The following is a 24804-nucleotide window of genomic DNA, read 5'->3' as shown; positions in this document are numbered from 1 at the left end:
CCTTGTTCCTTGTTACTTGCTACTTGAACTAATTTTGATCTAATTCCAATTCAAACTCTCGAATTTCATCTTACAAACACTATAGGGTTCTGATGATCCTTATATGCATTCTAATTCAGAATCACTTACATAAAGATTGAAGTTGTGAACTTCAAACCTACAACTTGATTATGAAAAGCATACACAACGATTATAACCAAACAAAATTGACATATACAAGAGTGGAATAGAGGAATACCTCGATGGTAGAAGAGCTAGAAGATGTGAAACCAGACGAAGCAACATACCAGATTTTCTATAAGTACCCCCCTCCTTTTCCAATCCCACCCCCCTGATTTGATCTTTTGTCTTTTTGTTGTTTTTTTTTTGTTTTTTTCCTATTTTGTTTTTTAGTTGTTTTTAATTCTTTTTTAATTTTTATTATTATTATTATTATTATTGTTATAAATTTCGTATAAAATTTTAAAATTCGGACGACATTTTTATTTGTTAATTCTTTTTTAATTTATATTATTATTATTATTATTATTATTATAATTGTTATAAATTTCGCATAAAATTTTAAAATTCGGACGACATTATAAATTCAAACGGCTATATAAATCAGTTTTTAAATATTTTTTTATATTTTAATATTTATATTATTACTGTTATTATTATAAACTTCAAACAACATTTTACAAATCGGACATTATAAATTCGAACGACTATATAAAATCGGAATTACAATTGTGTATTGCGTGGTGCATTATACGGATTGAAAACATTTAGTCGAGCACTATACAATGTTTCTCATGCAGCCGAATGTTCTGATCTGTATGTACGGAGAAGCCTGGACAAAACATCAGGCATTGGATATGCTCCTTGTAAATCAACCATTACATAATGGTTAGGGTGAATGTGGGCGATAACGACATATGCAGGGTTTGGTATGTCTTGCGGGCCATATCGATGTGGGAACCACGTTGAAGAACCTTGTTTGCTTAGATAAATAACGATAATACTGTATCTGTTAGCAATGAGTATAGCAGTGTCTGGCATAATCAACCAATACTCCGATATCGCAAAACCCGATCCAGAGTAATTCAACGAGTGACTAATGCGGTTTAAAAAATGAACATCATCATAAATCATAGCATACTCTTGATAGTGTGATAATAACTCGTTGTATACATCGTACCTAATTTGAAGCCAATCATGTTCACTACGACCAAGAGCAACTGCTATAGACCGAAATCCACAATTTCCATCTCCTTCGACATTTGTAATGTTCCTGACGTATGGATGAAATTGATGTGGAATTTCATTCATAAGTGGGATTGAAGTATAAGATGGTTGATCTTGGTTAAAGTATGAATTGGACATTGAATGTTCGCGAAACGAGTACGTGCTATGCCTCTCTGGTTCCCGATTTAAGTCAAGGTCACTAGTATCCATATTATTTGTTCTATTCGTAGAAAAACTACGTCTACGAGTGTTGGTAGGGGTGGGGTTTGGTATAGGTGGGGTGTTGTGGCCTACATTTTTGGACTTTTGTTTGCTCAATCGTAGACGTCCACAAGTATTTTTATGAACATCTGAATAAACAAGTAATTTTTTAGCATTTTATTATACAAATTAATACATTAAAAAAAATAGTACCTGGATCAACAACTGTAGTTGTTGATGGTGAAAATATGTCCCACAATTTACTGACATAACTATGTTTCCGTTCATTTGACTGTTCAACGTAGCTTTCTTTTAATAATTCCACACCCTCTTTGAAACGAAAATTAATATCATCATTAACTTTGAAATTGATTAAATCAAGCTTACGCCAAAATTTATCAATAGACAATAATGGTATTGGTTGGTCCGCATATGAGTAAATTGCAATTTCGTGGGCACAAGGTAACCCACAACTACGACGCAATTGGCAACCACAATCGTCCTCAGTTATTTGATGTGCGTCAGGTCGGTCAAACTCTTGTCTAATTTTTTCCAATGCATGGTGTGAAACATTTCCACACAAACCTTTAAAATGGGGTATGTTGTATCGACGCATCAACTTAGTTCGGTTTGTTTCTAAAATATCTTTTATCGCAGTGTGTTGCGATTCCACTACCTTTTCTATTCGATAAAATTTTTTATCTAAGGTAGCATGTTGTGTCTGCAAGAATTTTTTCAACTTCGCGTGTTGGCTCTCAACTCTATTGTTGGTGTGGTTGTGAAAGTTTAAAACTTGGTTAATCCAAGCAGATACAAAATTTTCTTTGTATTTATCCAACCAGACTCGATTGAGATAATCGAGAACACCTAATTAAAAAAAGTAAATGGTTAGCTTATTATTATATATATTAATATATAAAATAAAATAGTACCTGCATGATTTGTCGCTTATTATTATATATATTATATATATTAATATATAAAACAAGTTAATATTACAGATTTTTTCACGAGATTATGTTCGATTTTTTCTAACATTAACTTATTTTTACTAACTTAATCTAACTAAAATGGAAGTTTTACTACCATTAATGTATGTACAGATTTTTTTAATATACGATTAGAAAAAATTAAAAATTATCTTATTTTAACCATGTACTTTTCATTAACGTAAAAAAAATCGTATTAAACATCGAAGTAAAAGTTTGATTATTATTATTATTATTATTAATAAAAGAAAAAACAACAAAAAAACAAAAAAAACAAAAAAAAGAAAAAAAAAATAATGTCAAATCAAATGTAAAAGTTTGATTAGATTGATGTTAGGGGGGTAAAATCAGCTAAGGGGGGTACTTATAGCACAACCCAACATAAATATCATCAATCATTTTAACCAGCCTTAAGATGTAGTGTCAGACATACTATGCCCCTATAAGCTGCAAAACCACCAGGTTCCATGCTTACATCAAAGTTGACATGCTATGCCCCTATAAGCTGCAAAACCACCAGGTTCCATGCTTACATCAAAGTTCAAAAGCAAAAAAAACATATCATTATTTCTTCCCAATGTGAAATAATAACCATAACTTTGATTTTTTTTTCAAATAAGTCAATGTAATAGAGTATTTACCTACCTAACACTCTTGGAAACTCTTGGCAGTTGGCATTAAGTAATACTTTCAAAACAGAAATATAATATTTCCATGAGCTAAATCAAAAATGAACATCAAATTTAGTGACTATAAACCAATCATTAAAAAGAAAGAACCACTATTATATAATACATGCAATTTTACATCTAAAAATGAAGAATACCAAAATAACTAATATCGAAAAACATAATTTTACATTTTCTTACCCAACCCCTAAAATAACAGTGTTCGATAAGAAAAAAAAGTTCTCATGACCATTTTTTCAAACACCTAGAGTGCAATGTATAGGGTGAAAAGATAAAGTTTAGCATACACACACACACCACCACCACCACCAACAACAACAACACTAACACACTAACAGCCACAATGACACACATACAAGCACAATAACACATATAGTCTCACACACATAACACACTAATTCCTTGTTCCTTGTTACTTGCTACTTGAACTAATTTTGATCTAATTCCAATTCAAACTCTCGAATTTCATCTTACAAACACTATAGGGTTCTGATGATCCTTATATGCATTCTAATTTAGAATCACTTACATAAAGATTGAAGTTGTGAACTTCAAACCTACAACTTGATTCTGAAAAGCATACACAACGATTATAACCAAACAAAATTGACATATACAAGAGTGGAATAGAGGAATACCTCGATGGCAGAAGAGCTAGAAGATGTGAAACCAGACGAAGCAACATACCAGACATGTGTTTGCGATTCAACGAAGCTCAAGAGGTAGAAATGAAAACAGAGAACCAGAAGAAGATGTTGATTGAAGAGCTTGAATCAAATGAAGATGAGACAAAATCAATATACACAAATTCGTTTGTTGAAGTTCCTGATTTATCGCTTTCAGTTTGGAATGTTGAGCGTTAATTTTGGAATAGATTAGCAATCATATTTGTTATAATCTTTCGTTTGAAAACCAAAATCTTGGTGAAATGCTCTGTGGGTATATTTGGTAGGGATTCGATTTGACTAAGGTCCCCGTTTGATAGTTTATTTCCGGGAAAGTGATGTCTGGTAAAGTGTTGTCTGAGAAAGTTTTTTGACTGGGAAGGAAACCATGCTGTTTGATTGTACATCTGATTGACTGTGCTGAATGATGAAAAAAAAAAGTAATAATTCAATAAAAAATAAATTTTAAAAAAAAGTTATTTAAAAAAATTAATAATCCAATAAAGAATGAAAGAGGCGGGGTTTGGTGTATAATTTCAGCCCATTCAGCCAGAAAGATATGATTTTGGTGCTTTATGGGAAAGACATATCTTACCGGATAAGACCCCTTCTTTTGTGACAGTCTTTCCGGTCCATTCAGCCAGAAAGATTTGTTTGGACCTGGAAAGATGCGTATCAAACGAGGCCTAAATCAGAGCTGGAGAATTATTTTAGGCGAAATGGAAGAATGATTATGGAAACTACCTCAATACGGTATGTAATACAACTCACAAGAAGCAGGGGCAATTTTGGAAATTCAGTTAGATGATAGGAGCGGGATAAATCAATTGGGGGAGGCTAAGAGAATGCCACGTGACAAAAATGTACTTATTTATTAGATTAGGGGATATCTGAAACTAATTAGGTTAAACCTAACTAAAGGGCTAACATAGGTCAAACCAAAAAAGAACCCAATAAACTTATTAGGCTACCATTACTCATTTTGCTTCGAGATTTAGGTGTTGTTTGTTTTTTCGAAGTGAAAATTCATGAAGTTTGCGGACCATCTATGCAACCCTCTGCAGCAAAAGAGGTGGACCAAACGGCTGCAGTCTGTAATAAGAAACATGCTTGTTTTTTAACATCTGCAAACTGCTGTAGTAATTTTATAATCTGAAAATAGTTCTCAACCGAAATTTTAATAATTCTAGTCTTAAAACATTGAAAAAAAATACTAAAAAGAACATGTAAAAAGCCAAGTGGGACTAGTCCACTTGGTAGAGGTTTTGCCTCTTAGATTGGGAGTCTCGAGTTCTAATCCAGGCATTGATGGTTTCGTAATACTAACTGTTTTCGTGATACTAACCGCCAAACACTAACTCCGTCGTTTAAAAAAAAAGGAAGTACATTTTAAAACAAAAATATAAATTTTCTAAAAAAATATAAAAGAAGCTATCAGTTTTATTCTAGAAAAAAACTAATTTTAATAAACATAACAAATAAAATAAAAAAAAATTAAGAAAATATTGCAAACAATGTCTACAAAGTTCGTAAAAGAATTATACATGCTAAAAAAGATGCAACCGAAATTGAAAATATTATTAATAGAAACGGTAAAAAAGTTAAAAAAATCAAAGTTTTTTTTTAAAAAAAAAATCAAGTTATAAAAAATTGTAGAAACAATAAAAAAAAATTGTATCAAATCCGTAAATCAAAGTTAAAAAAAAAAATAAGCCATACCAAATTTCTAAAAAAATCACTTGGAAAAAATGAAAGTTAAAGAGGCAAATCAAGTGTTGCGTCGTGCAGAACATGTGCAGAGGTTTTGTAGTCTGAAACCTTCTAAAAAACAAACTGCTGCGAGAGGGCGTGTGTACTGCGACGCACTTAAAAAAAACTATCTAAAGAGGTTTTTCTTAAAAAAAACAAATAGCACCTTAGTTGGTTGCCCTTGGCCCTATATGTTGTGGCTAAATTTCCAAAACGGTTGTCCATTGATCAGCCAATGTGTAGCGTGTTGTGTCATTAAGTGACATGTTTGTCATTGCAAGTCTGATAAAAATGCGGGTCCAAACAGGTTTACTTTTGAGTTTTTAAAAAGTTTTTGGTACTTGATAAAGGATGATGTTACAAAATTGACGTCTATATTGTTAGGTTCCTATTCAGGCCAATTTTCTAAAAGGTGCAATCCTACTTTCATTACTTTAGTCCCAAAAGTGAAGTGAAAGATGCCAAGTTTGTTAAAGATTTGTGACTAGAAAATTCAAATAAAATGGTGAAAGATGCCAAGTTTGTTAAAGATTTCCGACAAAAAAAATTCAAATAAAATATACACAAAAAGAAAGTTATTCCAACCGCACTTAATTTGATCAATATTAAAAAATTAAAGCTAATTACAAAAATGTACAGTTTCCTTATTAATTTACTCAACATATTTTAGTCGTTATGATCTTAGATAAAACATTACATAAAATGGTAAATGTAAGAATCATTACATGGACTGGTAAAAAATAACAAGTTGGTTATATTAAACAATAAAAACCATATCTTTTACATTATAAATTATAGATTATAACAACGATGCACGAAATGTAGAAATATATTGATAAACCCTAAACTCTATCTATTTTGACTCAAGCTCAACTAACCTCATTTTAACTTTTTAACTAACCAAAACTAACGAGAAAAGTGCACATGCATGCATAGTTAAACAAATACTCAAACACCCATAAATAAATAAATAAATAATCTGTTGGGAGTAATTACAAAAAAAAAAAAAAAAAAGTTATATATATATATATATATATATATATATATATATATATATATATATATATATATATATATATATATATATATAATTTGATTAAGCGTATTTTTGTCGCTTGGAGGGACCTTGGTCAAGGATGGGGTCCACGAGAGGAAGTTTGGGGTCTGGTTGGTCGGTTTCAGGGGGGCCTTGGTCTCCTTCTGCAGTTGATGGCGGTGTGTAACCCTCCGGGAATGGAGGCGGTTGAGGGGCGGGTGGAAGCTGTAATCCAAGTGATGTTAATTAAATACAAAAAATAACGTACTTTTCTTCATTTGTTTATTATTTATTATTATATCATGGCATCATACTTTCAATATATACTTACTAGTTATTACAACATCCTACTCTCAAAATCTACCCAACCAGACAATCATTTTATAGGCATAGCAATGTCATCCAAGAAATGTGGTAAGTTAATCCATTAAGCCACACATTTAATTTCCCCACATTGCCTGTTTTTTTTTTTTTTTTTTTTAATAAATTTTATAGTTTATAAAATCATGTTATTTTTCAATATATACATCTAAAATATCTTTGAATAGTCAACAGCTGCATCGATTTTTTATACTAAAATTGATAATATCATGAATAAAAAAGCAATTTATCAAAAAATAATCAATTAATAAATATTATTAGTTAATTTAGATCAAACTTTAAAAAAAAGTGTACTGAGTACTATAATGGGTTTACACTGCTTTTGGAAATTTCTTCAAGTTGCCAACAAACCCAAAAAATGCTAGAACTTATAAAGAGGAAACCAACTTTGGGTTTTTGGTTTTCCACCTGCTACACCAGGTTTAGAAGGTCATATTTACACTTTTGTCCTAGGTTTTAAATTTTGTTACGATGTTGGTCCAAACTTTAAATATTGTTATAAATATGGTACAAACTTTCTTTTAGAAATCCACCCCCCCCCCCCCCCCCAAATAGTTTTTTTACACTTTTTAAAAACTTTTACTACGACCTCTTTAAGACTTTTTTTACAACTTATGAATACGAGAGATACAATAGATATAGAAACTAAAGAAAGATGGTATATTGTTTGAGTTATTAACTTGACATAAACTCACAGTCCTATTTGGTGTCAATTTTAGGTTTTTCAGTTGTGATTTCTACTTGTTTAGCATCTTTTGTTAATTGGTTTTGATATTGTTGTGTATCCTTATTTCATTCATGCTTTGATTTAGTGTGACTTTCTTAATTTTGTATGGTTCGTTAGTATTTACCATCATTTCTAAACAAAAGGGTAAAATGTTCATATTCATACAAGATCATTCAGTCTAAAAAAGAAGCACTTTATCTATACATGACTTAATAGGGGAAAAAAAAACAGCCCCTTACGAAAACAAAAAAATGGCCTAAGTGGACACTATTAGAGAAGATATAGTTATGCAGAAAAATAAAGATAAAAAGAGTGTGGTTTACCTTGCGTTGCAACGAGGCGAGAATGTGATCTACTCGTTTGACTTCCTTAAAGTCAATAGTCTCCTTAGCAGCCTTCGGTTCAAGGGACACATTCTCATTCTCCGAGTCTGCTACATCATAAATTATAAAACTATCAGAATAAATATGGTAAAAAATGCCTTAGAGATGAAAATGTCTTATTTAAATTCTTAGCTTACCATGCCCAATCTTCTCCAACTTTGAGGCTGCAGTAGTAAAAGCCTTTGATATATGATACAAAGCTCTCCCCTGTATGTAAAAATGGGACACGGACATATTATTAAACATTTATATATTACAAAAAAGATAATAATTAGGGAGTTGAGAACATACAACTCGGGCTGCAAAGACATTGCAAAGTTGTGGTGCTTGGTATATTGAACCATCGAGCACATAGTATGTAAGCATTGGAGTGACTTTTTCAGGACCATCTCTCTTCTGCTTACGCATCACAAATAGGTGGGGCTCCATAACTTCACTCACCATGAACTCAATTCCTGTCATTTTACTGTATGTAAAGACTCAATCATAATCTCATTCTATACAGATTAGAGATAGCACTTGAATTGAAAGAAAAACTTACGAAAGATGAGAGATGTCTAAAGGATGAATTGAGCGCATCCTGAGTTGTTCATTGTTGCATGTGTAATCATAGAAAGGAGAAAGTGCAAAGTAATCAAAGACAAGATTGCGGTCAAGTGGGTATGTGTTCAGCCACAATTGATCCCTGAAGCATATTCCGGTCATGTCTGTCCCTGGTGGAAGCGGAGCTGCTGGAGCATTACCATCTCCAGGTCCTAAGTTTGGTGGCAACATGGGTGTAGCCGCCATTCCAACTCCAACCTTTATTAATGGACTCTACTGCAAGAAGAACATAAAGAATATGAACACATATATGATAATTATTAATTTCGTAACTCAGTCGTAACATTGAAGTTGAAAACCATTACACCCTAGAGCAAGAGCTCCAGACAAATATGTTCAGTTAAGATCATTTCAACGAGGTAAACAAACATGTGAGAGATGATATCACTATTAATCCTACCCCGAAAAAACAGAACTACATATGGACAAAACATCAAACACCTTCGGGGCATTCCAGCAAAAATTTCGAAGCCAGTTAAACCAAAACAAACTCGAAATAATTGACAAGAACTACAAATTCCTTCGGTAAAACAGAGACAGTTACATACAATGCACCTCGACCTGGGGAGGCGATTAGGGATTTACCCTGATTCAACAATCTTCTTCTCAATAAGATAAACCCTAATATTCAATGGCAGGATCAATCACGATCAACAAAATCCAAATCAGTTGACTAAGCTATAAACAGCATCACGGGAAAGACACAGATTATACATGACAATATTCGAATTGGTTAGAGAAATCAGGGAGTTACCTGGCTTCAACTATGTTCACGAGATACCGAAAACCGTAAGCGCTTTCAGTTTCACGCTTCAAAAGACACCGAGGAAATCATATTTTGAAAAACTCGGGTAATTAAACTATAATCATAATCCATTATAATCTGCAATTAAACATGAAGACAGTTTGGCCGAGTGGTCTAAGGCGCCAGATTTAGGCTCTGGTCCGAAAGGGCGTGGGTTCAAATCCCACAGCTGTCAAATTTTTGCTCGTTCTTAAAGATATTTTAGCTACCGAAAGTATTTCATATCCATAAATTTAAACCTTATTTGTCGTTAGATGGTATGAAGGTAAAATAAATATATAAAATGATTATCTAAAACATCACTTGATACATTAAACTTGAAAAAACTTATAAAACATACACACATGTAATCTCTTACAGTTTAGATTTATACAAATTTAGAAAACAAATCGATTAAAACTGTTAGCATTTTTTTAAGTAAACCAAAAATAATAAAGCATTGTATTATGACAATTCCTCCATTGATTGGTATCAAATTAAAATACGGTAAACAACAAGGACTCTGTGGCCCAATGGATAAGGCGCTGGTCTACGGAACCAGAGATTCTGGGTTCGATCCCCAGCAGAGTCGATATTTAAACAACACTTTTTTTAACCAAAACCAACACATTGAATCAATTGCGATTTTTGGTTTGCAGAATATTTTTAAAATAAACGAAATTGATGTATAGAATCAGAAAAATATGTGTGAAAAAATAAACTTCCATATGATTTATATATCAGAACAAATTACACTTATCAATAAGTTGATGAAAATATTTCCTCATAAGCAATTGCTGCAGAAAATCAAATATTTTGAAGAAATAATATTTATTTGTTTGGGAATGAATTAATTCGTTAAAAGAGTAGAGGCTGTTTCTTGAAAAAGCTTCCAAGCTTCAATAACATGCCTCTCTTCCGTCAATGGAGCTCCTACCACGAATCGTAAGACATATTTTCCCGATAGAACCTGCAAAAAAAACATCAATTTTTAATATCATAAACAATTAATATGGTTAAAAAAAACTATTGTTAAATAAAACAATTTAAACAGCATGGCAGGCATATTGATATACCGTATGAGAGATGAAGATCTTTCCGGATGAGTTGACAGCTTCCAAAAGTTGACGGTTGACTTTGTTCACATAATCTTCATTTTTGTTGGCAGGTACAACACGAAAGCAAACTAACGAAAATGTCCTCGTGGCAACCATCTGAAAAATGTGAAATGTTATTTCATCAATTCATTTAGCCACTCAACTATTATTATAATAATTAATAATAATCATCATAAAAAATATATTACTTCAGTGGGGGTGAAAGTACATTGTGCTTTTAAGTATTTTAACATTTTCCAAAACTGGGTATTATGGAGAAATGGTTTCTTTTTAACATTCAAAAAGTACCGTGTGTTGTGTTTTTTTCTTTATTTTACCCAACGGAAATCTTTTCTTACCTCAAAGCGTGGATCTTGTGAAACAAGATGTTCAAAATGCTTAGCCAAGTCGATATGGTTTCGTATATAAGACTGAAGATTTTCAACCCCATAAAGCCGTAACACCATCCACAATTTCAATGATCTTGCAATTTCCAAATAACACACAAAAAAAAAAAACGATTTTGAAGAAATCTCGGAACCAAAGATGCACTGCACGTTCTTAGAGTGACTTAGATCCGAGTTTAATTTACTCTTTTACCCTTCACATCATACCTGAATCTGCGTCCAAGAGGAATTTGCCAATCTTTGTAATCGACAACTGTACCACCTTGAGAAGCCTGATTGATTATTTTGAGAAAAATCAGAAGCATAATTAGTATGTTTTTTTTTCTTCCAAAAACTGGTTATCAATTTATTACCATGTCACTAATTAAAACATGTTCTTACTTTGTTCTTTAAAAACTCAGGATTTGTTGATAAAGATTGAATGAGAGCATGTCGGTCCTGTTTAGACAAGAAAGGTAATAATCAAGAGCTGAATTAAACAGACTATACAACTTATCTATAAAAAGAGTCAGGGTATTTTAGATATTTGATACTTGCAGGTGTAGTGTTATTTATATTCTGACCTCTAACTAATTACTAAGAATAGTGAATAATTAAGGTCCCAAACCTTTACCTTTATCCATAGTGCTGAACAATCAAAGTTTGTTAAGAACCATTTATGGCAATTCATGTTAAATGAGTCGGCTTCTTCAATTCCATTCAAATGATGCCGATATTCTGGGCAAATACAAGCACTTCCAGCATAAGCAGCATCCACATGAAACCATATTCCATACCTCTGTCAAACAATTAACGCATAAACAACTTTATATTTTATAAAATGTAGAAGCAAATATATATATTTTACCTTGGTAATCTTTCCGAGTGCTAGCAAAGGATCCACAGCTGTAGATGATGTAGTCCCTACCTGTGTACATAAGCCAGTGCATTTAGAAAGCTTGAACTTTCCATCCGATTATTTTACTCTTATAAAAAATCATATAGAATCCCGATATTCAAAAATGATATAGGATCACACACATAACAAGCTTAATGCAAATAGGCTCAAGAGCATGACATTTTTCGCTGAAAAACTATATCAGAAAACTAGCAGCAACAAAACAAATTAAAGCAAATATATATATACAAGTCTTACTGTAGCACAAAGGAAAAGAGGGATTAAACCAGAGGCAACGTCATGTGAGATTGAATCAGTGAGTGATTCAGGAGAAAGAGCATACTCATTGCAGATTTCTGTTCTTATGGGCTTACAATTCTCCGGGTAGATTCCTGCTATCTGGAAATATATCAACTTATTAGAAAAAGATTTAATAATTATGAATAAGGATGATGAAATGAAACAGACAATCAGACATTCGTACTTGGCATGCTTTCTGTAAAGAAGAATGAGTTTGATCAGAAGCATAAACCACAAGCCTTCCAAGTGCATCCTTACCAACCTCTCTTAAAACTTTATCACGAGCAGACAGAAGCACAACAAGAAGAGCTTCACTTGCTGTCCCCTGAATTACACCACCACCTGCCCCTACAATTTGCAACCTATTTCTTCATAATTCTGCCCATATATTTTAGTTGCAACTGGAAAGTGAAAGAAATTTAGGTACCTGTGGAAAGGAAATCATCAGGGAGTTTGAGCATATTAGCAAGCCAATCAAGAACGATCATTTCAAGTTCTGTAGCAGCTGGAGAAGTTATCCAACTAAACCCCACCATGTTAATTCCTGCACTCAGCATTTCTCCAAGAAACCCTGCAACACTGCTATTAGAGGGGAAGTAGGCAAAATAGTCCGGACTTTGCCAGTGGGTGACACCTGGCAATATCTTCCTTTGAACATCTGATTCCAATGAAATTGAAAACGTATTAGTGTTTTTCAGTCGAGGTAACATAATGCAAAACAATTGATGAAGATGCGACACCTTCAAGAACTGCTTGCAAGGATTCCGGCTGTACTGGTGCAGAATCGGGAAGAAGCTTCCGCAGATATCCTGGCTGATAAATTAACAGGTTCCTAAATACTTGCAAAGGGCGAACTACCATGAACGGAAAAGGTGCGAATAACGGCGTACCTCAACTTGGCTGAGAACAGGGAAACTCTCGATAGTTTTGTAGTAATCAGCAATGAAATCAACCATCTTGTGGCCATGTTCTCTTAGTTGCTCTGCATCCATTGCCTTCAGATTCAACCCATTCTCCCTGTCATATGATAACCAAACACGAAATACCATGTTCAATCAGTCAGACATATCATCAAACACCGTGTATGCATTCAAGAAGCATGAAAGATGTACTGCAACGCTTACATTTTGCTGATGAATTTGTGAAACTCGCACAGCAAAAGATCAGTAATTGGAAGGTTTTGGCTTTATAAGTGCGCAATTCTGTAAAAATTACCTAATAATATATACGTGTAATCACATCGAGCCAAGTTTTGGCATCCACATATACACCACTTATCTATATGTAGTCATGTGAATTGTCGTAAACTCTTAACCGTTTCTTTTGGAATAAACGCCTTTTTGTTTTTCATTATTATTTCATAAGGACTCTTTTATTTATTTACTTAGGTACACCAATCTCTAATATAAATGTCAAAAACACTTTTCGTTTCAAAAATTAACTTGTACCGTCTTTTAATCGGTGCATGTTAGGTCCCTCTCAGAAATAAAATGATTATCTTGTATTTTTCATTTTCATTTTCTTTTTCATTTAATTTTCAATTGTTTAGAATTTATATACCATTTTTTGTTAAATTATAACTTTTAGGAAATAAAATTTCCCCTTAAATTGGTTCCTACAACCTCGTTCATCAACCACCTCCGGCCACCAGCCACCTCCGACCACCAGCCCCTCTTATATCTTTCTATCTCACTCTCTCTTCCAAAAACCTCAAAATCAAACCCCAAATCTTAAAATCGAACCACATCAAATCGGAAAATCCAAACTTCAAATCTGAAAACTCATTTACAGAACTCGAGTGTCGGTTATATATAAATCGAGCAGATCTATAAGTGAGGGTGAGAGAGAGCGGGAAAGAGGAACCACGGGTTATCGGAGAAGAAGATCGAGATCAACCATTGTTTATAAACGATGCTTTTATAAACTCTATACAATTCATTATGCCTAGTAACTTATCCACTTATAAGTTAGAACTGAGAGATATTCATATACCTTAGTTAAGGGCTTTTAGTGAGACTATATTCATTAGCTAAGTCTAAACACTTAGCATACCCACACTACAATAACCGTTAATTTTCGGAGCGAGATATGTATGTATAGATCTATATGGGGTTGACATCCTCACCTACGGTTGCTAGCTACAACCCCGACCGATCAATCGAAGCGGGAGATAAGTATCTACTATCGTACTACGACGTGCAATGAAGCATTGTACGTCGTACGTTTAGTCACATAACTCGGTTATAGGACTCACAATAAACATTAACTATAATCCCTCTCTCTCTTACTACAAACCATGTGATTGGTTTCTTTCAAAACTATTTTAAGTATGGATTTACTTATGCAGAGATACATTTTGATTTTCAAAGCTTATTCAAAGACTCTTTTCAAACACGGTTTTAAGTATGGTTTTACTTATAAAGAAAAATATTTTTTAGATTTTAAAAGTATTATTGTTGTTAGCAGAAAACATGTAATTCTCACCAACATTGTGTTGACCCTCAAATTTACATGTATTCTCAGGAAATCACTAATCAAGCTATTCAGACGGTAGACAGTCATGGATTTTAGACAACCTAGTTTACTAGTTTTTGTTATGTCTGCCTACCTGTTTATGGCAATTCATGTACTATATTATTATCTGTAAGAACCATGTATTCAAACATTAAGATGGAATAAAAATGTTGTTTTGTTTATTGTTGTACTTGTGCTATGTATTCAGTTTAGTTATGATCCATGAACTAAGTCGCACAGCCCGACATGTTTCTCCGTCTCGGTCGGGGGTGTGACAATCGAACTAGATTACCCCTGGTCCACAGTTATCAGACCGGATTACCTCGACCCAATCAGCCATCGGATCGGAATGCCCTTGTCTATTGGCTTACACACATAACAGTAAAGCCTCAACCCAAAGCGCACTATGTCGACATATGCAACAGATAAATCATATAACACAAACAAATAATCGTGGGAATTGTAGAATATCACCACTTGTTTAGGTGATTGAAGAATTCCATATAAATAGAGAAATAATTAGGGTACAAGATATACATGGGCCTATAGAAAATACACATGGGCTAAACTAAAATACAAATACAATTAAAAAGACTATGGACTAACATCCCCCGCAAGCGTAGCGTTGGGTTTTGACCAACTCGAAGCTTGGATCGAAAAAAAAATAATGGTCTCGCCAAGCCTTTTGTAAAAACATCAGCAAGTTGCAAGTGTGAAGGAACAAATTGAACTTTAAGCTTTCCAGAAGCAACTTGCTCACGTACAAAATGGTAGTCAATGTCGATATGTTTAGCTCGTTTGTGCGCAATTGGATTTTGAGACAAGAAGATGGCACTTTTGTTGTCACAAAATAGCATAGGAGATATGGGAAGCTGAACTCGTAGGTCTCGAAGAAGATGAACCATCCAAGCCATCTCAGAAGCGGTATTAGCAAGAGCTCGATATTTTGATTCACAGCTAGAGCGGGAGACGGTAGGTTGTTTCTTTGCACTCCAGGATACAAGATTATTGCCTAGAAGTATAGTGTAACCGTATGTAGAGCGTCGAGTCTCTAGGCACCGTGCCCAATCAACATCAGAGTAACCTTAAACAATAGAAGAGTCAGCGGAGTGAGAAAAATTGAGTCTGTAATGGATCGTACCCCTAACGTATCGTAGAATACGTTTGACAGCTAAGAAATGAGCATCAGTAGGTGCTTGGAGAAACTGACTAACAGAATTTACTGCAAATGAAAGTCGGGTCGGGTTATGGTTAAGTATTGTAAAGCACCGACGAGTGATCGATAGAGAGTAGGATCACGGAACGGGCGTCCTTGTGTACTGTGAAGCTGAGAGCCAACTGCCCATGGAGTCGCAACAGGTTTGGATGAGAGCATTTGAGCCCGATCAAGTATGTCTCTTGCATACTTAGCTTGACCAAGAAATAAACCATCTTTGGTGTGAGTAACCTCTAATCCAAGAAAATAGCTCAAATGACCCAAGTCTTTAATTGAAAATTCCTTATCCGTGCGTTAAATGAAGGAACGAAGTAAAGTGTGATCATTTCCAGTGACAATAATGTCATCAACATAAACTAACAGGTAGAGAAGAGTGGTACCACGTGCATAAACAAAAAGTGAGGTATCAACTTGACTACAGTGAAAACCAAGAGTAGCAAGATATGCACTAAACCTTGTAAACCAAGCACGTGGAGCCTGGTTGAGGCCGTATAAGGCTTTATGTAGACAACAAACGTGATTAGGAAATTGCGGATCAATGTAACCAGGAGGCTGCTCCATAAAGACCGGTTGGTCTAAGTGCCCATTTAAGAAAGCATTTTTAACGTCAAGTTGATGAAGAGGCCAATTTCGTTGAACGGCTAAAGCAATAATTGTCCTGACGGTAGCAGCTTTAACAACAGGACTAAAAGTATGAGTGAAATCAAAGCCAGGAAGCTGCAAAAAACCTTGAGCAACCAAGCGTGCTTTAAGACGATCAACCGTGCCATCAGATAAGTACTTTGTACGATAAACCCATTTAGAGCCTACAGTGTTTACACCAGTAGGACGGGGAACAAGGGTCCAAGTATGATTTGACTTTAAAGCATGTAATTCTTCATCCATAACTTCAACCCATCCAGGGTGTTTTAAGGCTGATTTGATGCCTTTTGGTTCTGACTGAGCTAGTAAAGCAGCAAGAAGACCATGCGGTTCAAAATCTGGAAAATGTTTAGGTTTAGATATACCAGATTGTGATCTGGTCCGCATTTGATGACGAGGGAGAACTGGGGATGGATCAACATCCTCGGCTTGGGATTCAGGAACAGATGAATCAACAGTAGGAACAGTTGAAGTAGACACAGGTGCAGAAATAGATTCTTGAATCGGCCCAACATCAGGAGATGTACAAATACAACATGGTCCAGTTGGTTGTGAAGGTTCAGATGCATGAGAAGAGTTGGGTTGCGTGTGATTGACGTCATCATCATCTAAAGGATCTTGAAAGATGGAAACATCTAATAAAGTAGGATTGGTAGAGCCATTTGTGCCAGATGCAAATGGAAAAAGGTTCTCATCAAATTGAGCATGGCGAGAGATATAAATGCGACCCGTATGTTTATCCAAGCAAAGAAAACATTTGTGATTAGAACTGTAACCCAAGAAAACACAAGGTATTGTGCGTGGTGAGAACTTGTTGGGCACAGTAGCCCGTAAACACGGATACACACGACAACCAAAAGGATGAAAAACCGAGTAATCTGGAGTATTATTGAACAACATTTCAAATGGCGACTTGCCTCCAAGAAGTGTAGAAAGTAATCGATTTATAGAAAAAACAGCAGCTTCAAACGCCTCAACCCAATAAGTAAGTGGAACTAAAGCATGAAAAGCCAATGCTAAACCAGTTTCTGTTAGGTGTCGATGCTTACGCTCAGCTCTGCCATTCTGAGCAGCAGTGTAAGGACAAGACATTTGATGATGAATGCCACAAGTCAAGAAATGATCATGTAGTATTTTGGAGGTAAACTCAGCCCCTCCATCTGATTGAAATACTTTAAGTTTAACCGAGAATTGAGTTTCTACAAAAGCTTGAAACTTGATGAATATGTCAAAAAATTCTGACTTTTGGCGCATAGGATAAAGCCATGTGAATCGCGAATAATCGTCAACAAAAATAACATAATAACGAAAACCATTATTAGAAGAAATAGGTGCAGCACCCCATAAGTCACAATGTACTAAATCAAGCACATTAAGTGCACGTTTATCATTATTACTAAAGGGCATCCGTTTACTTTTTGCCAACTGACAAGACTGACAAACAACTGACTTAGGCAAATGAGAAGTAACAGACACAAGACCTTGTTTATTAAGTAATTTGACAATATCATAAGCAACATGACCCAAACGAGCATGCCAAAGTTGAAAAGAAGCACGAAGTCGCCGACTCTTAAGATCACTGAGAAAAGCCGAATCACTTCGTTCCAGAATATAGAGACCAAACTCACGTCGCCCTCTTTCCACGATCATCCCTGTTTTCTTGTGTTGAATAACAAACGAAATATCATCAAACGAAACAGTGACAGGCAAGTCCCGGGTTAGTTTGCTAATTGAAAGAAGATTTTTAGTAATTTGAGGGACAACTAACACATCCTGTAACGATAAAATCACGAGTAATAACACGTGACCCAATATGTGAGATTGATAATCGATGACCATTACCAACATAAACTTGATGATTACCATTATAGGGAGTAACCGAGTCAAGTTGAGAAGTAGTTGATGTCATATGAGAGGAAGCTCCAGAGTCCATATACCAATCAGAAACCTCGTTGGGCTGAATGTTCATAGCACCAAATGTTGATGCCAAATTAGCTTGAGAGGAATAAGTGCCAGACCGCGCATAACGATCTGGACAATCAATAACATAGTGACCATCAATTCGGCAGATTTGACAACGGGGAACATAGGTGCGACGATTATTCCGACGACCTTGGTGTGAGTTACTTTGAGAACCACGTCCAGCAGTGGACCGAAAGCCAACAGAAGAAGATGAGTTACCAGATTGTCGGCCACCACGTTGATTAGAACGAGAGTTAGGGCCACCATGAGCCGTAAAAGCAACAGATGCTGTGGAAGAATCCTCCAAGGATTTATGAAATAGAGAATAACTCTCTGCCTCTGATATAACATCACGAAGAGTGGATGGAGGGATGAGGCGCATCTGTGACAAGGAAAAAGTGGAAAACATCGTACCAAGGCCACGACAATACCAATGCAACTAGTTGGTTTCGGAAACAGGGGCACCAATAGCAGCTAACTGATCACAATAGGAACGAAATTTGGTGCTACAAACTGTAACGGAGTCATTACCTCTGCGTAAATGTTGCAACTCATCATTGAGTTGGATTTCCCTTGTCTTGGAACGAAGAGAATAAGCCTTTTCTAAGGCAATCCATACAGCAGCGGCACTTTTACATCCTAGGGTTTCAACCATGGATTCCTCAGTCAAAGAAGAAAGAAGGAGACTGTGCAGACGACGCTCCTGAGCAAGCCAATCCTTATTTGCTTTCTATATAGCAACATCAGTAGAAGAAGATGATGGCATTGGCACAGAACCATCAAGATAACCAAATAAGTATTGAGAGGTGAGAAGTGTCTCCACCTGATTGCGCCATAAGAGATAATTGGCAGAACTGAGCTTAATGGTGATCATATGAATGAGTGTGGCATAAGGAAGACAAGAATCTGATTCAACCATGGTGAATGAAAGTGCCAATAGAAACGTGGCAGAAGGGGAAAAAGAAAATGGCAAAGAAGGAACACGTATTAGGGTTGGGGAAAAAAAATGAAAAAGATACGTGAGGGGAATTAACCTTCTGATACCATGTGGGAATTGTAGAATACCACCACTTGTTTAGGTGATTGAAGAATTCCATATAAATAGAGAAATAATTAGGGTACAAGATATACATGGGCCTATAGAAAATACACATGGGCTAAACTAAAATACAAATACAATTAAAAAGACTATGGACTAACAATAATCATGCAAATCCAACAGATCACTACAACATAACAATATCCTATATACTAAGATACATAACCTAGTGGGCCGACGTTGGTGCCTTCAACCCACAAGTATAGCGAGGAAAACTCACCTCACAGTCTGAAAAATAGTTGAACAGATCATTGCTCTAAATATTGCCTCTATAGATCACCTATACAAATATTAGGGACCCAATCTCAAACTACTATTCAAATTACCCAAAATGCCCTTAAGTCAAACTTGGTCAAGTCCATGGTCAAAGGTCAAGAGTCAAAAGTCAAAAAGTCAAAGATCTCACATCAGGCTGAGTACGCCTTGCGCACTCCATCACTACGCATGGCATAGTGAATTCCTCTCCATATTATGGGGCTCTAACTTAGTACGCGTTGCGTACCACTGGGTGCGCCCTACGTACTCGATCAACTCTCACTCTCCTCATTAAGTGCTTATTCCTTTAAGCCATTGCATTTAAGTCTCATATATAACCCCAAATAACCTCTCAAATCATAAAGCTTCCAACTTTATGACTTTGCATGACTAGAAAGTGTCCAAATCCGAAAACCCTAACATATCATAAGATTCTAACCCCAATACTCATGCATGGATGAAAGGAAATGATCAAGATCACATTTTTATGACTCCATGCACTTCAAAATATCTGAAAAAGGCTACTCTTAAGGTCTAGAGTAGCTCATACTTATCTAGACCAAGATTATGGGACCAAATTGCACAAAACTTAAGAACTAACAAGATCTAGTGAAACACTCATCAAATTTAGAACTTTATACCTTTTAGAGATTACTTGAGAGGTGCAAATCCCATATATACAATGCTTGAAGCTTTCCAAATGTACTCTGATGATCTTCTTCCTTAAAGGATGGACACAAAACACTTAAATAGCTCAAAAACTCTCAAAATGTAAATTAGGTTTTGCAAGGGGTCGATTAGGAGGATGAAGGCTGAAGGTGGAAGGGTTTATGTAACATCCTAAATTTCAAGACCAAAAATTGGTTTTTAATTAAGTAATTTGTAAAACAGTTTACTGAAAACATCATCAATATCATATCAAACCCATAAACCAGTAAGTCAAATGTCATAAAACATGTCATGGAATAATAATGTCAGAGTACAATCCCAAGGACATCATGGTGCGGAAAATAATGGTGTGATGCGCTGCTACCGAGCCGGCTCCTTTCCAATCGAACAGGAAGTACCTGAAACCAAAACTGAAAACCATAAGCACAAAGCTTAGTGAGTTCCCCCATCATACCACATACCATAAACACATAATGCCTATCCCTCGGTATCTTTCAACCGATATCCTACTGGCATAACTGGAAGCTGGGCTTCCCTTCGGTATCTTTCAACCGGTAACCGGGAGCTAACCCACTACAACAAAACAGTTTTTTAGAGACGAAGCTTTTAGAGACCACAGCAGTCGTCTCAAAAAGTATACCTTTAGAGACGAAAAGTCATCGCTAATAACTATTTTGAAATTTTTGAAAATTGTTTTTTTTCTGCGACGATAAGCCCTCGCAAATAGATAAGCGCGAAAGTTTTGGGAACCGCTTTTTTTCCTGAACATTCAGCGACCATTTGTTGTCACTGAAAAACAAAATAAAAATAAATTTTTTTTAATTTTTAAAATTTATTTTTTTGCGATGAAAATTTATCTGTGTCGGATAAGCGGGAAATATTTTTCAATTGACCGCGTTTTTTTTTCAAGATTTTAGTAAATCAATTTTTTTCCTCAGCAACATAAATTATCGACAAACCCTAGATTACATTTTTCATCCCCTCATTCTTCCAAATAATAGAGCCGTCTACTTCACTCCTCACGATCTTAAGGTTGTCTCTTTCTTTCTCGCCGATCTCCTCCCTGCTTTCATTCTATTGCTTGTCGGTGTCTCTCTGTTTCTCGTCGGCGACACTCTCACAGTCGCTACTCCTTTTTTTCTAAATAGGAGGCATATTTATGGACGTCTCTCACATTCGGTGCCCCACCGGCCACCACCTCCGATGTCTTCAATTAAATGGCTTACTTAGCAAATATTGTTTCCTGGCTAGCAAAGTTGATTTTGATATATGTTTCATTGAATATTTGGTCTATATTTATGAAATTGAACCCATATTATTTCAATTTTTGCAGGGATATGCTATTTGGGCATCATTTGAGAGGATTTGGAGAACAATTTGCATCTGAGTTGTGTATAATGCTTGTTGTGATAGACTAAAAAAGGTAGAAAATTGTATATGTTATTCCCTTTTGAAAGTTGTTATACTCTTTAAGATTACAAACAAGTCATAATTTAATTAATATCATGTTGATTATATTTATTATGTGAAAGTTGTATATAACCCAGATCTTAAGTGTGTTTCTTATCTTATGTAGGACAGGGCTTCAATCTCAATTCATGTGCTAATGTCTTATTTAGAACCTAGATCTTAAGTTGGTAGTTTGTTATATTAACCATTAACTTTGTGAAACATCACCATTACAGGCAATCAATCAGGCATGCGTTTTACCATCTTCAAGTGGGTAAGGAAATACCTTGATTAAAACAATTTCACCTACTTTTATCATACTCTTTGACTGTTCCATTGGTTGCTTACAAATCAGCTCTAAGACATTCTAGTTGACTAAAGCCATCCTATCTACATGTTAAAGCATGATAGTTTTTTTGCTTTTTGCAGCTAAGAAGAGGTTATACGGGCCACAAAACGAAGCGTTAGATAGAGGACCCGATACACAAAACAGGAAAAAAAATACCAATGCTGGTGTCTCAATTCGAATGAAAACATCAAAAAAGAACAACAATATGTGGATGATGTTATGGGGTTTATGATAATGAAGACATAGAATAAAGTATAGTTAGTTTGTCTATTAAACTTCATGATGTTCTTATTGTTTTATCGGATTTATTGTTAAAGTTGGATGAAGATGTTGATTTAGTGTGTTATGTAGTTTGGAACTATGGATTCTGTCTTAATTTGATGTTTATCAATATTAATGAATTTTTTATAAATTAATAGAATTTCATTACAGTTTATGTATTATAGAAAAAACTAATTGTCTATGAAAGTAAATATATATATATTTTAAATTATTAATCTTTTAGAGACAGCTTTTAATCACTAAAACTAATTAATAAAAAAAGTATTATTTTCTTTTAGAGACAAATGTTTGTCGCTAATAGTAATTACTATCAGCGACGATGCCGATGTTGTCGCAGAAGATACTTTTAGCGACGGAGCTATTGTGAGGAAACCATTAGCGACAACGATCCTCGCTGTTGGTTTTTAGCGACAACATTAATACTTTTAGAGACGACATTTGTTGTCTCTAAAGATCATTTTTCTTGTAGTGACCTCCCATTCGGTATCTTTCAACCGGTAACTGAAAGCTGACCTCCCATTCGGTATCTTTCAACTGGTAACCAGGGACTAGGTGTGTTCACGGGGCGGTTCGGTTCGGATAGTAATAAAATTGTGAACCGTAAGCACGGGGCGGGTACCTCACATGCACTAATCGAAACCGAACTGAATTGTTCAAAAAACCGAACCGAACCGTATAAACACGGGTAACCACGGCTCGGTTCACGGATAACCGTTAAATGTAAACATTCACAAAAACTATAAACTAAATATAAACCAATTATATATTTAAAAAGAATTGTTCAACTATTGAGTAAATTAAATGTAACTTGCGATCGATGTTGAATTTTGTGTGAATCCTTGGCCATATCATGAAACAACGACTAAATTAAATGGCTGAGGATTAACAAGAAACAATTTTAACAATATGATAGACGTCCATGTTTTTCTTTTCAATATATATATATATATATATATATATATATATATATATATATATATATATATATATATATATATATATATATATATATATATATATCTTACTATTTTTATAAATAGATTGAATATAACAATATTATTTTTTTAAGACGTTCAAACCATTAAGCTGAAAGTACAACCAACAATCAATATTATAATATTATAATTTAAACCGTACAAATATTAATGCAATAAATACAAGTATTTAATACCTTATAGTTATGGATCCGACACGTATCTTGACTTGGCCCTCTTCAAAATTGAACCGTCGTTTGAATTTCCAGTTTATTCGCCTGATTTAAAGTTTAAAAGGTAGACCATATATCTTCAACCACCGATCAAACTACATAATCTCTCAAATCCTAATGTCACCCTCTCTCAATCCTAACAAACGAACTTCCCTACCACTTTTCCGCTGTCAACAACCAGTCTCCCAGTCTCCTACTCTCGGTGGTGTTGCTTCTTTGATGCAGAGCAATATCGATGCCACCAATATCATATTCCTCTTTCTCTTTCTGCTAGAAACGCATAGTCAAATGTCAAACCCCATTCAAAATCGACTGTCAAATCCCCTTCAAAATTGTCGATGCTTCTGTTGCTCCGATACCGGAAGACGCTGAATTGTTTTCAACAACGACGACTCCCTACAGTGGTGATCCCCTCTTCCGTTTCATTCCTATTGAACCTTTGGTTCCCTTCTCATGATGTGTTCTGTACATATATCACTTTGCATTATAGCTCTCGAGTTCAAAATCCAACCCTCGTGAATATGTATCCTTCTACCATACTCAAACCTTGTTTCTTCCACGATCTAAGCCTAATCGATTGGTATTTTTCTTTGGTAATTTTCTTTCTCCTTATTCCATTTAATCTTATTTTTTTTCCATAATTTACATTTTTTGTTTCAATTCAGAGTCAGATCAAGGGTTTTCCAACCCAATTTTGATATGATTTTATTAACAGATGTTGCTACACCTTCATCTTCACCTCTCTTTCTCTCTAATTTGTTTTCTTTTTTGTGTAATTTTCGTAGGTTTTAAAACATAATTGAACATATTTTCGAGCTTAAGACACATTTTGAAGCATCAACCTAGGATCTCAAGTATGCATTCATAAGTATGGATTTTTTTTTTCTTAAATTTGCTCATAACAGATCTGGTTTTTTGTTTATATATTAGCAAGTCAAATACGAAGTATACCAGGTGTGTGTTTCCTTTTGCTTTTCTTCCATATTTTTCTAACTGTGTGTGTTTAACTATTTATGTGAGAAATAGTCTCGAATCTATGCGTCTA

At 34.8% G+C, this 24804-nt stretch overlaps 3 protein-coding genes, 1 long non-coding RNA gene and 2 other non-coding genes across 7 annotated transcripts; 3 read left to right on the top strand and 3 right to left on the bottom strand.

Annotated features, from left to right (window-relative positions):
• Positions 1-792: 792 nt before the first annotated feature.
• LOC145114254 (uncharacterized) lies at positions 793-2044 on the bottom strand. Its single transcript, XM_079050256.1, has 2 exons — positions 1642-2044; positions 793-1577 (listed from the first exon to the last, which is right to left on the bottom strand). Exons 1-2 carry the CDS (start codon positions 2042-2044, stop codon positions 793-795), a joined length of 1188 nt encoding a protein of 395 aa, XP_078906382.1.
• Positions 2045-6254: 4210 nt separating this feature from the next.
• Positions 6255-9518, bottom strand: MED6 (RNA polymerase transcriptional regulation mediator-like protein). Of its 2 annotated transcripts, none has more exons than XM_079052199.1 (6): positions 9405-9518; positions 8589-8866; positions 8339-8513; positions 8185-8254; positions 7988-8097; positions 6255-6781 (listed from the first exon to the last, which is right to left on the bottom strand). In XM_079052199.1, exons 2-6 carry the CDS (start codon positions 8834-8836, stop codon positions 6617-6619), a joined length of 768 nt encoding a protein of 255 aa, XP_078908325.1. In that variant the 5' UTR covers positions 8837-8866; positions 9405-9518; the 3' UTR covers positions 6255-6616. The 2 variants fall into 2 exon arrangements, with proteins under 2 accessions (XP_078908325.1, XP_078908326.1); XM_079052200.1 differs by having other exon boundaries at positions 7988-8094.
• Positions 9519-9550: 32 nt separating this feature from the next.
• Positions 9551-9630, top strand: TRNAL-UAG (transfer RNA leucine (anticodon UAG)). Its single transcript has one exon. It is a non-coding gene; the product is annotated as a tRNA-Leu (tRNA).
• A 323-nt stretch (positions 9631-9953) lies between these two features.
• On the top strand, positions 9954-10026 carry TRNAR-ACG (transfer RNA arginine (anticodon ACG)). Its single transcript has one exon. It is a non-coding gene; the product is annotated as a tRNA-Arg (tRNA).
• Positions 10027-10139: 113 nt separating this feature from the next.
• AAS (Pyridoxal phosphate (PLP)-dependent transferases superfamily protein) lies at positions 10140-13399 on the bottom strand. The gene is made up of 13 exons (XM_079050354.1): positions 13240-13399; positions 13006-13132; positions 12856-12928; positions 12543-12773; positions 12300-12463; positions 12074-12214; positions 11786-11845; positions 11552-11716; positions 11320-11376; positions 11146-11210; positions 10891-11014; positions 10511-10648; positions 10140-10404 (listed from the first exon to the last, which is right to left on the bottom strand). Coding segments are annotated over exons 1-13 (1467 nt in total). The 5' UTR covers positions 13242-13399; the 3' UTR covers positions 10140-10284.
• Positions 13400-21425: 8026 nt separating this feature from the next.
• On the top strand, positions 21426-22682 carry LOC145115991 (uncharacterized). Its single transcript, XR_013711814.1, has 3 exons — positions 21426-21895; positions 22158-22195; positions 22351-22682. It is a non-coding gene; the product is annotated as an uncharacterized LOC145115991 (long non-coding RNA).
• Positions 22683-24804: the final 2122 nt, after the last annotated feature.

This window comes from Lactuca virosa, chromosome 5 (genome assembly GCF_052849685.1).
Source record: "Lactuca virosa cultivar CGN04683 chromosome 5, Lactuca_virosa_CGN04683_v6, whole genome shotgun sequence".
In the NCBI taxonomy this organism is placed as follows: domain Eukaryota; kingdom Viridiplantae; phylum Streptophyta; class Magnoliopsida; order Asterales; family Asteraceae; genus Lactuca; species Lactuca virosa.
Note: the sequence above shows the minus strand (reverse complement) of the source record. Positions and strands in the feature narration are given on the sequence as shown.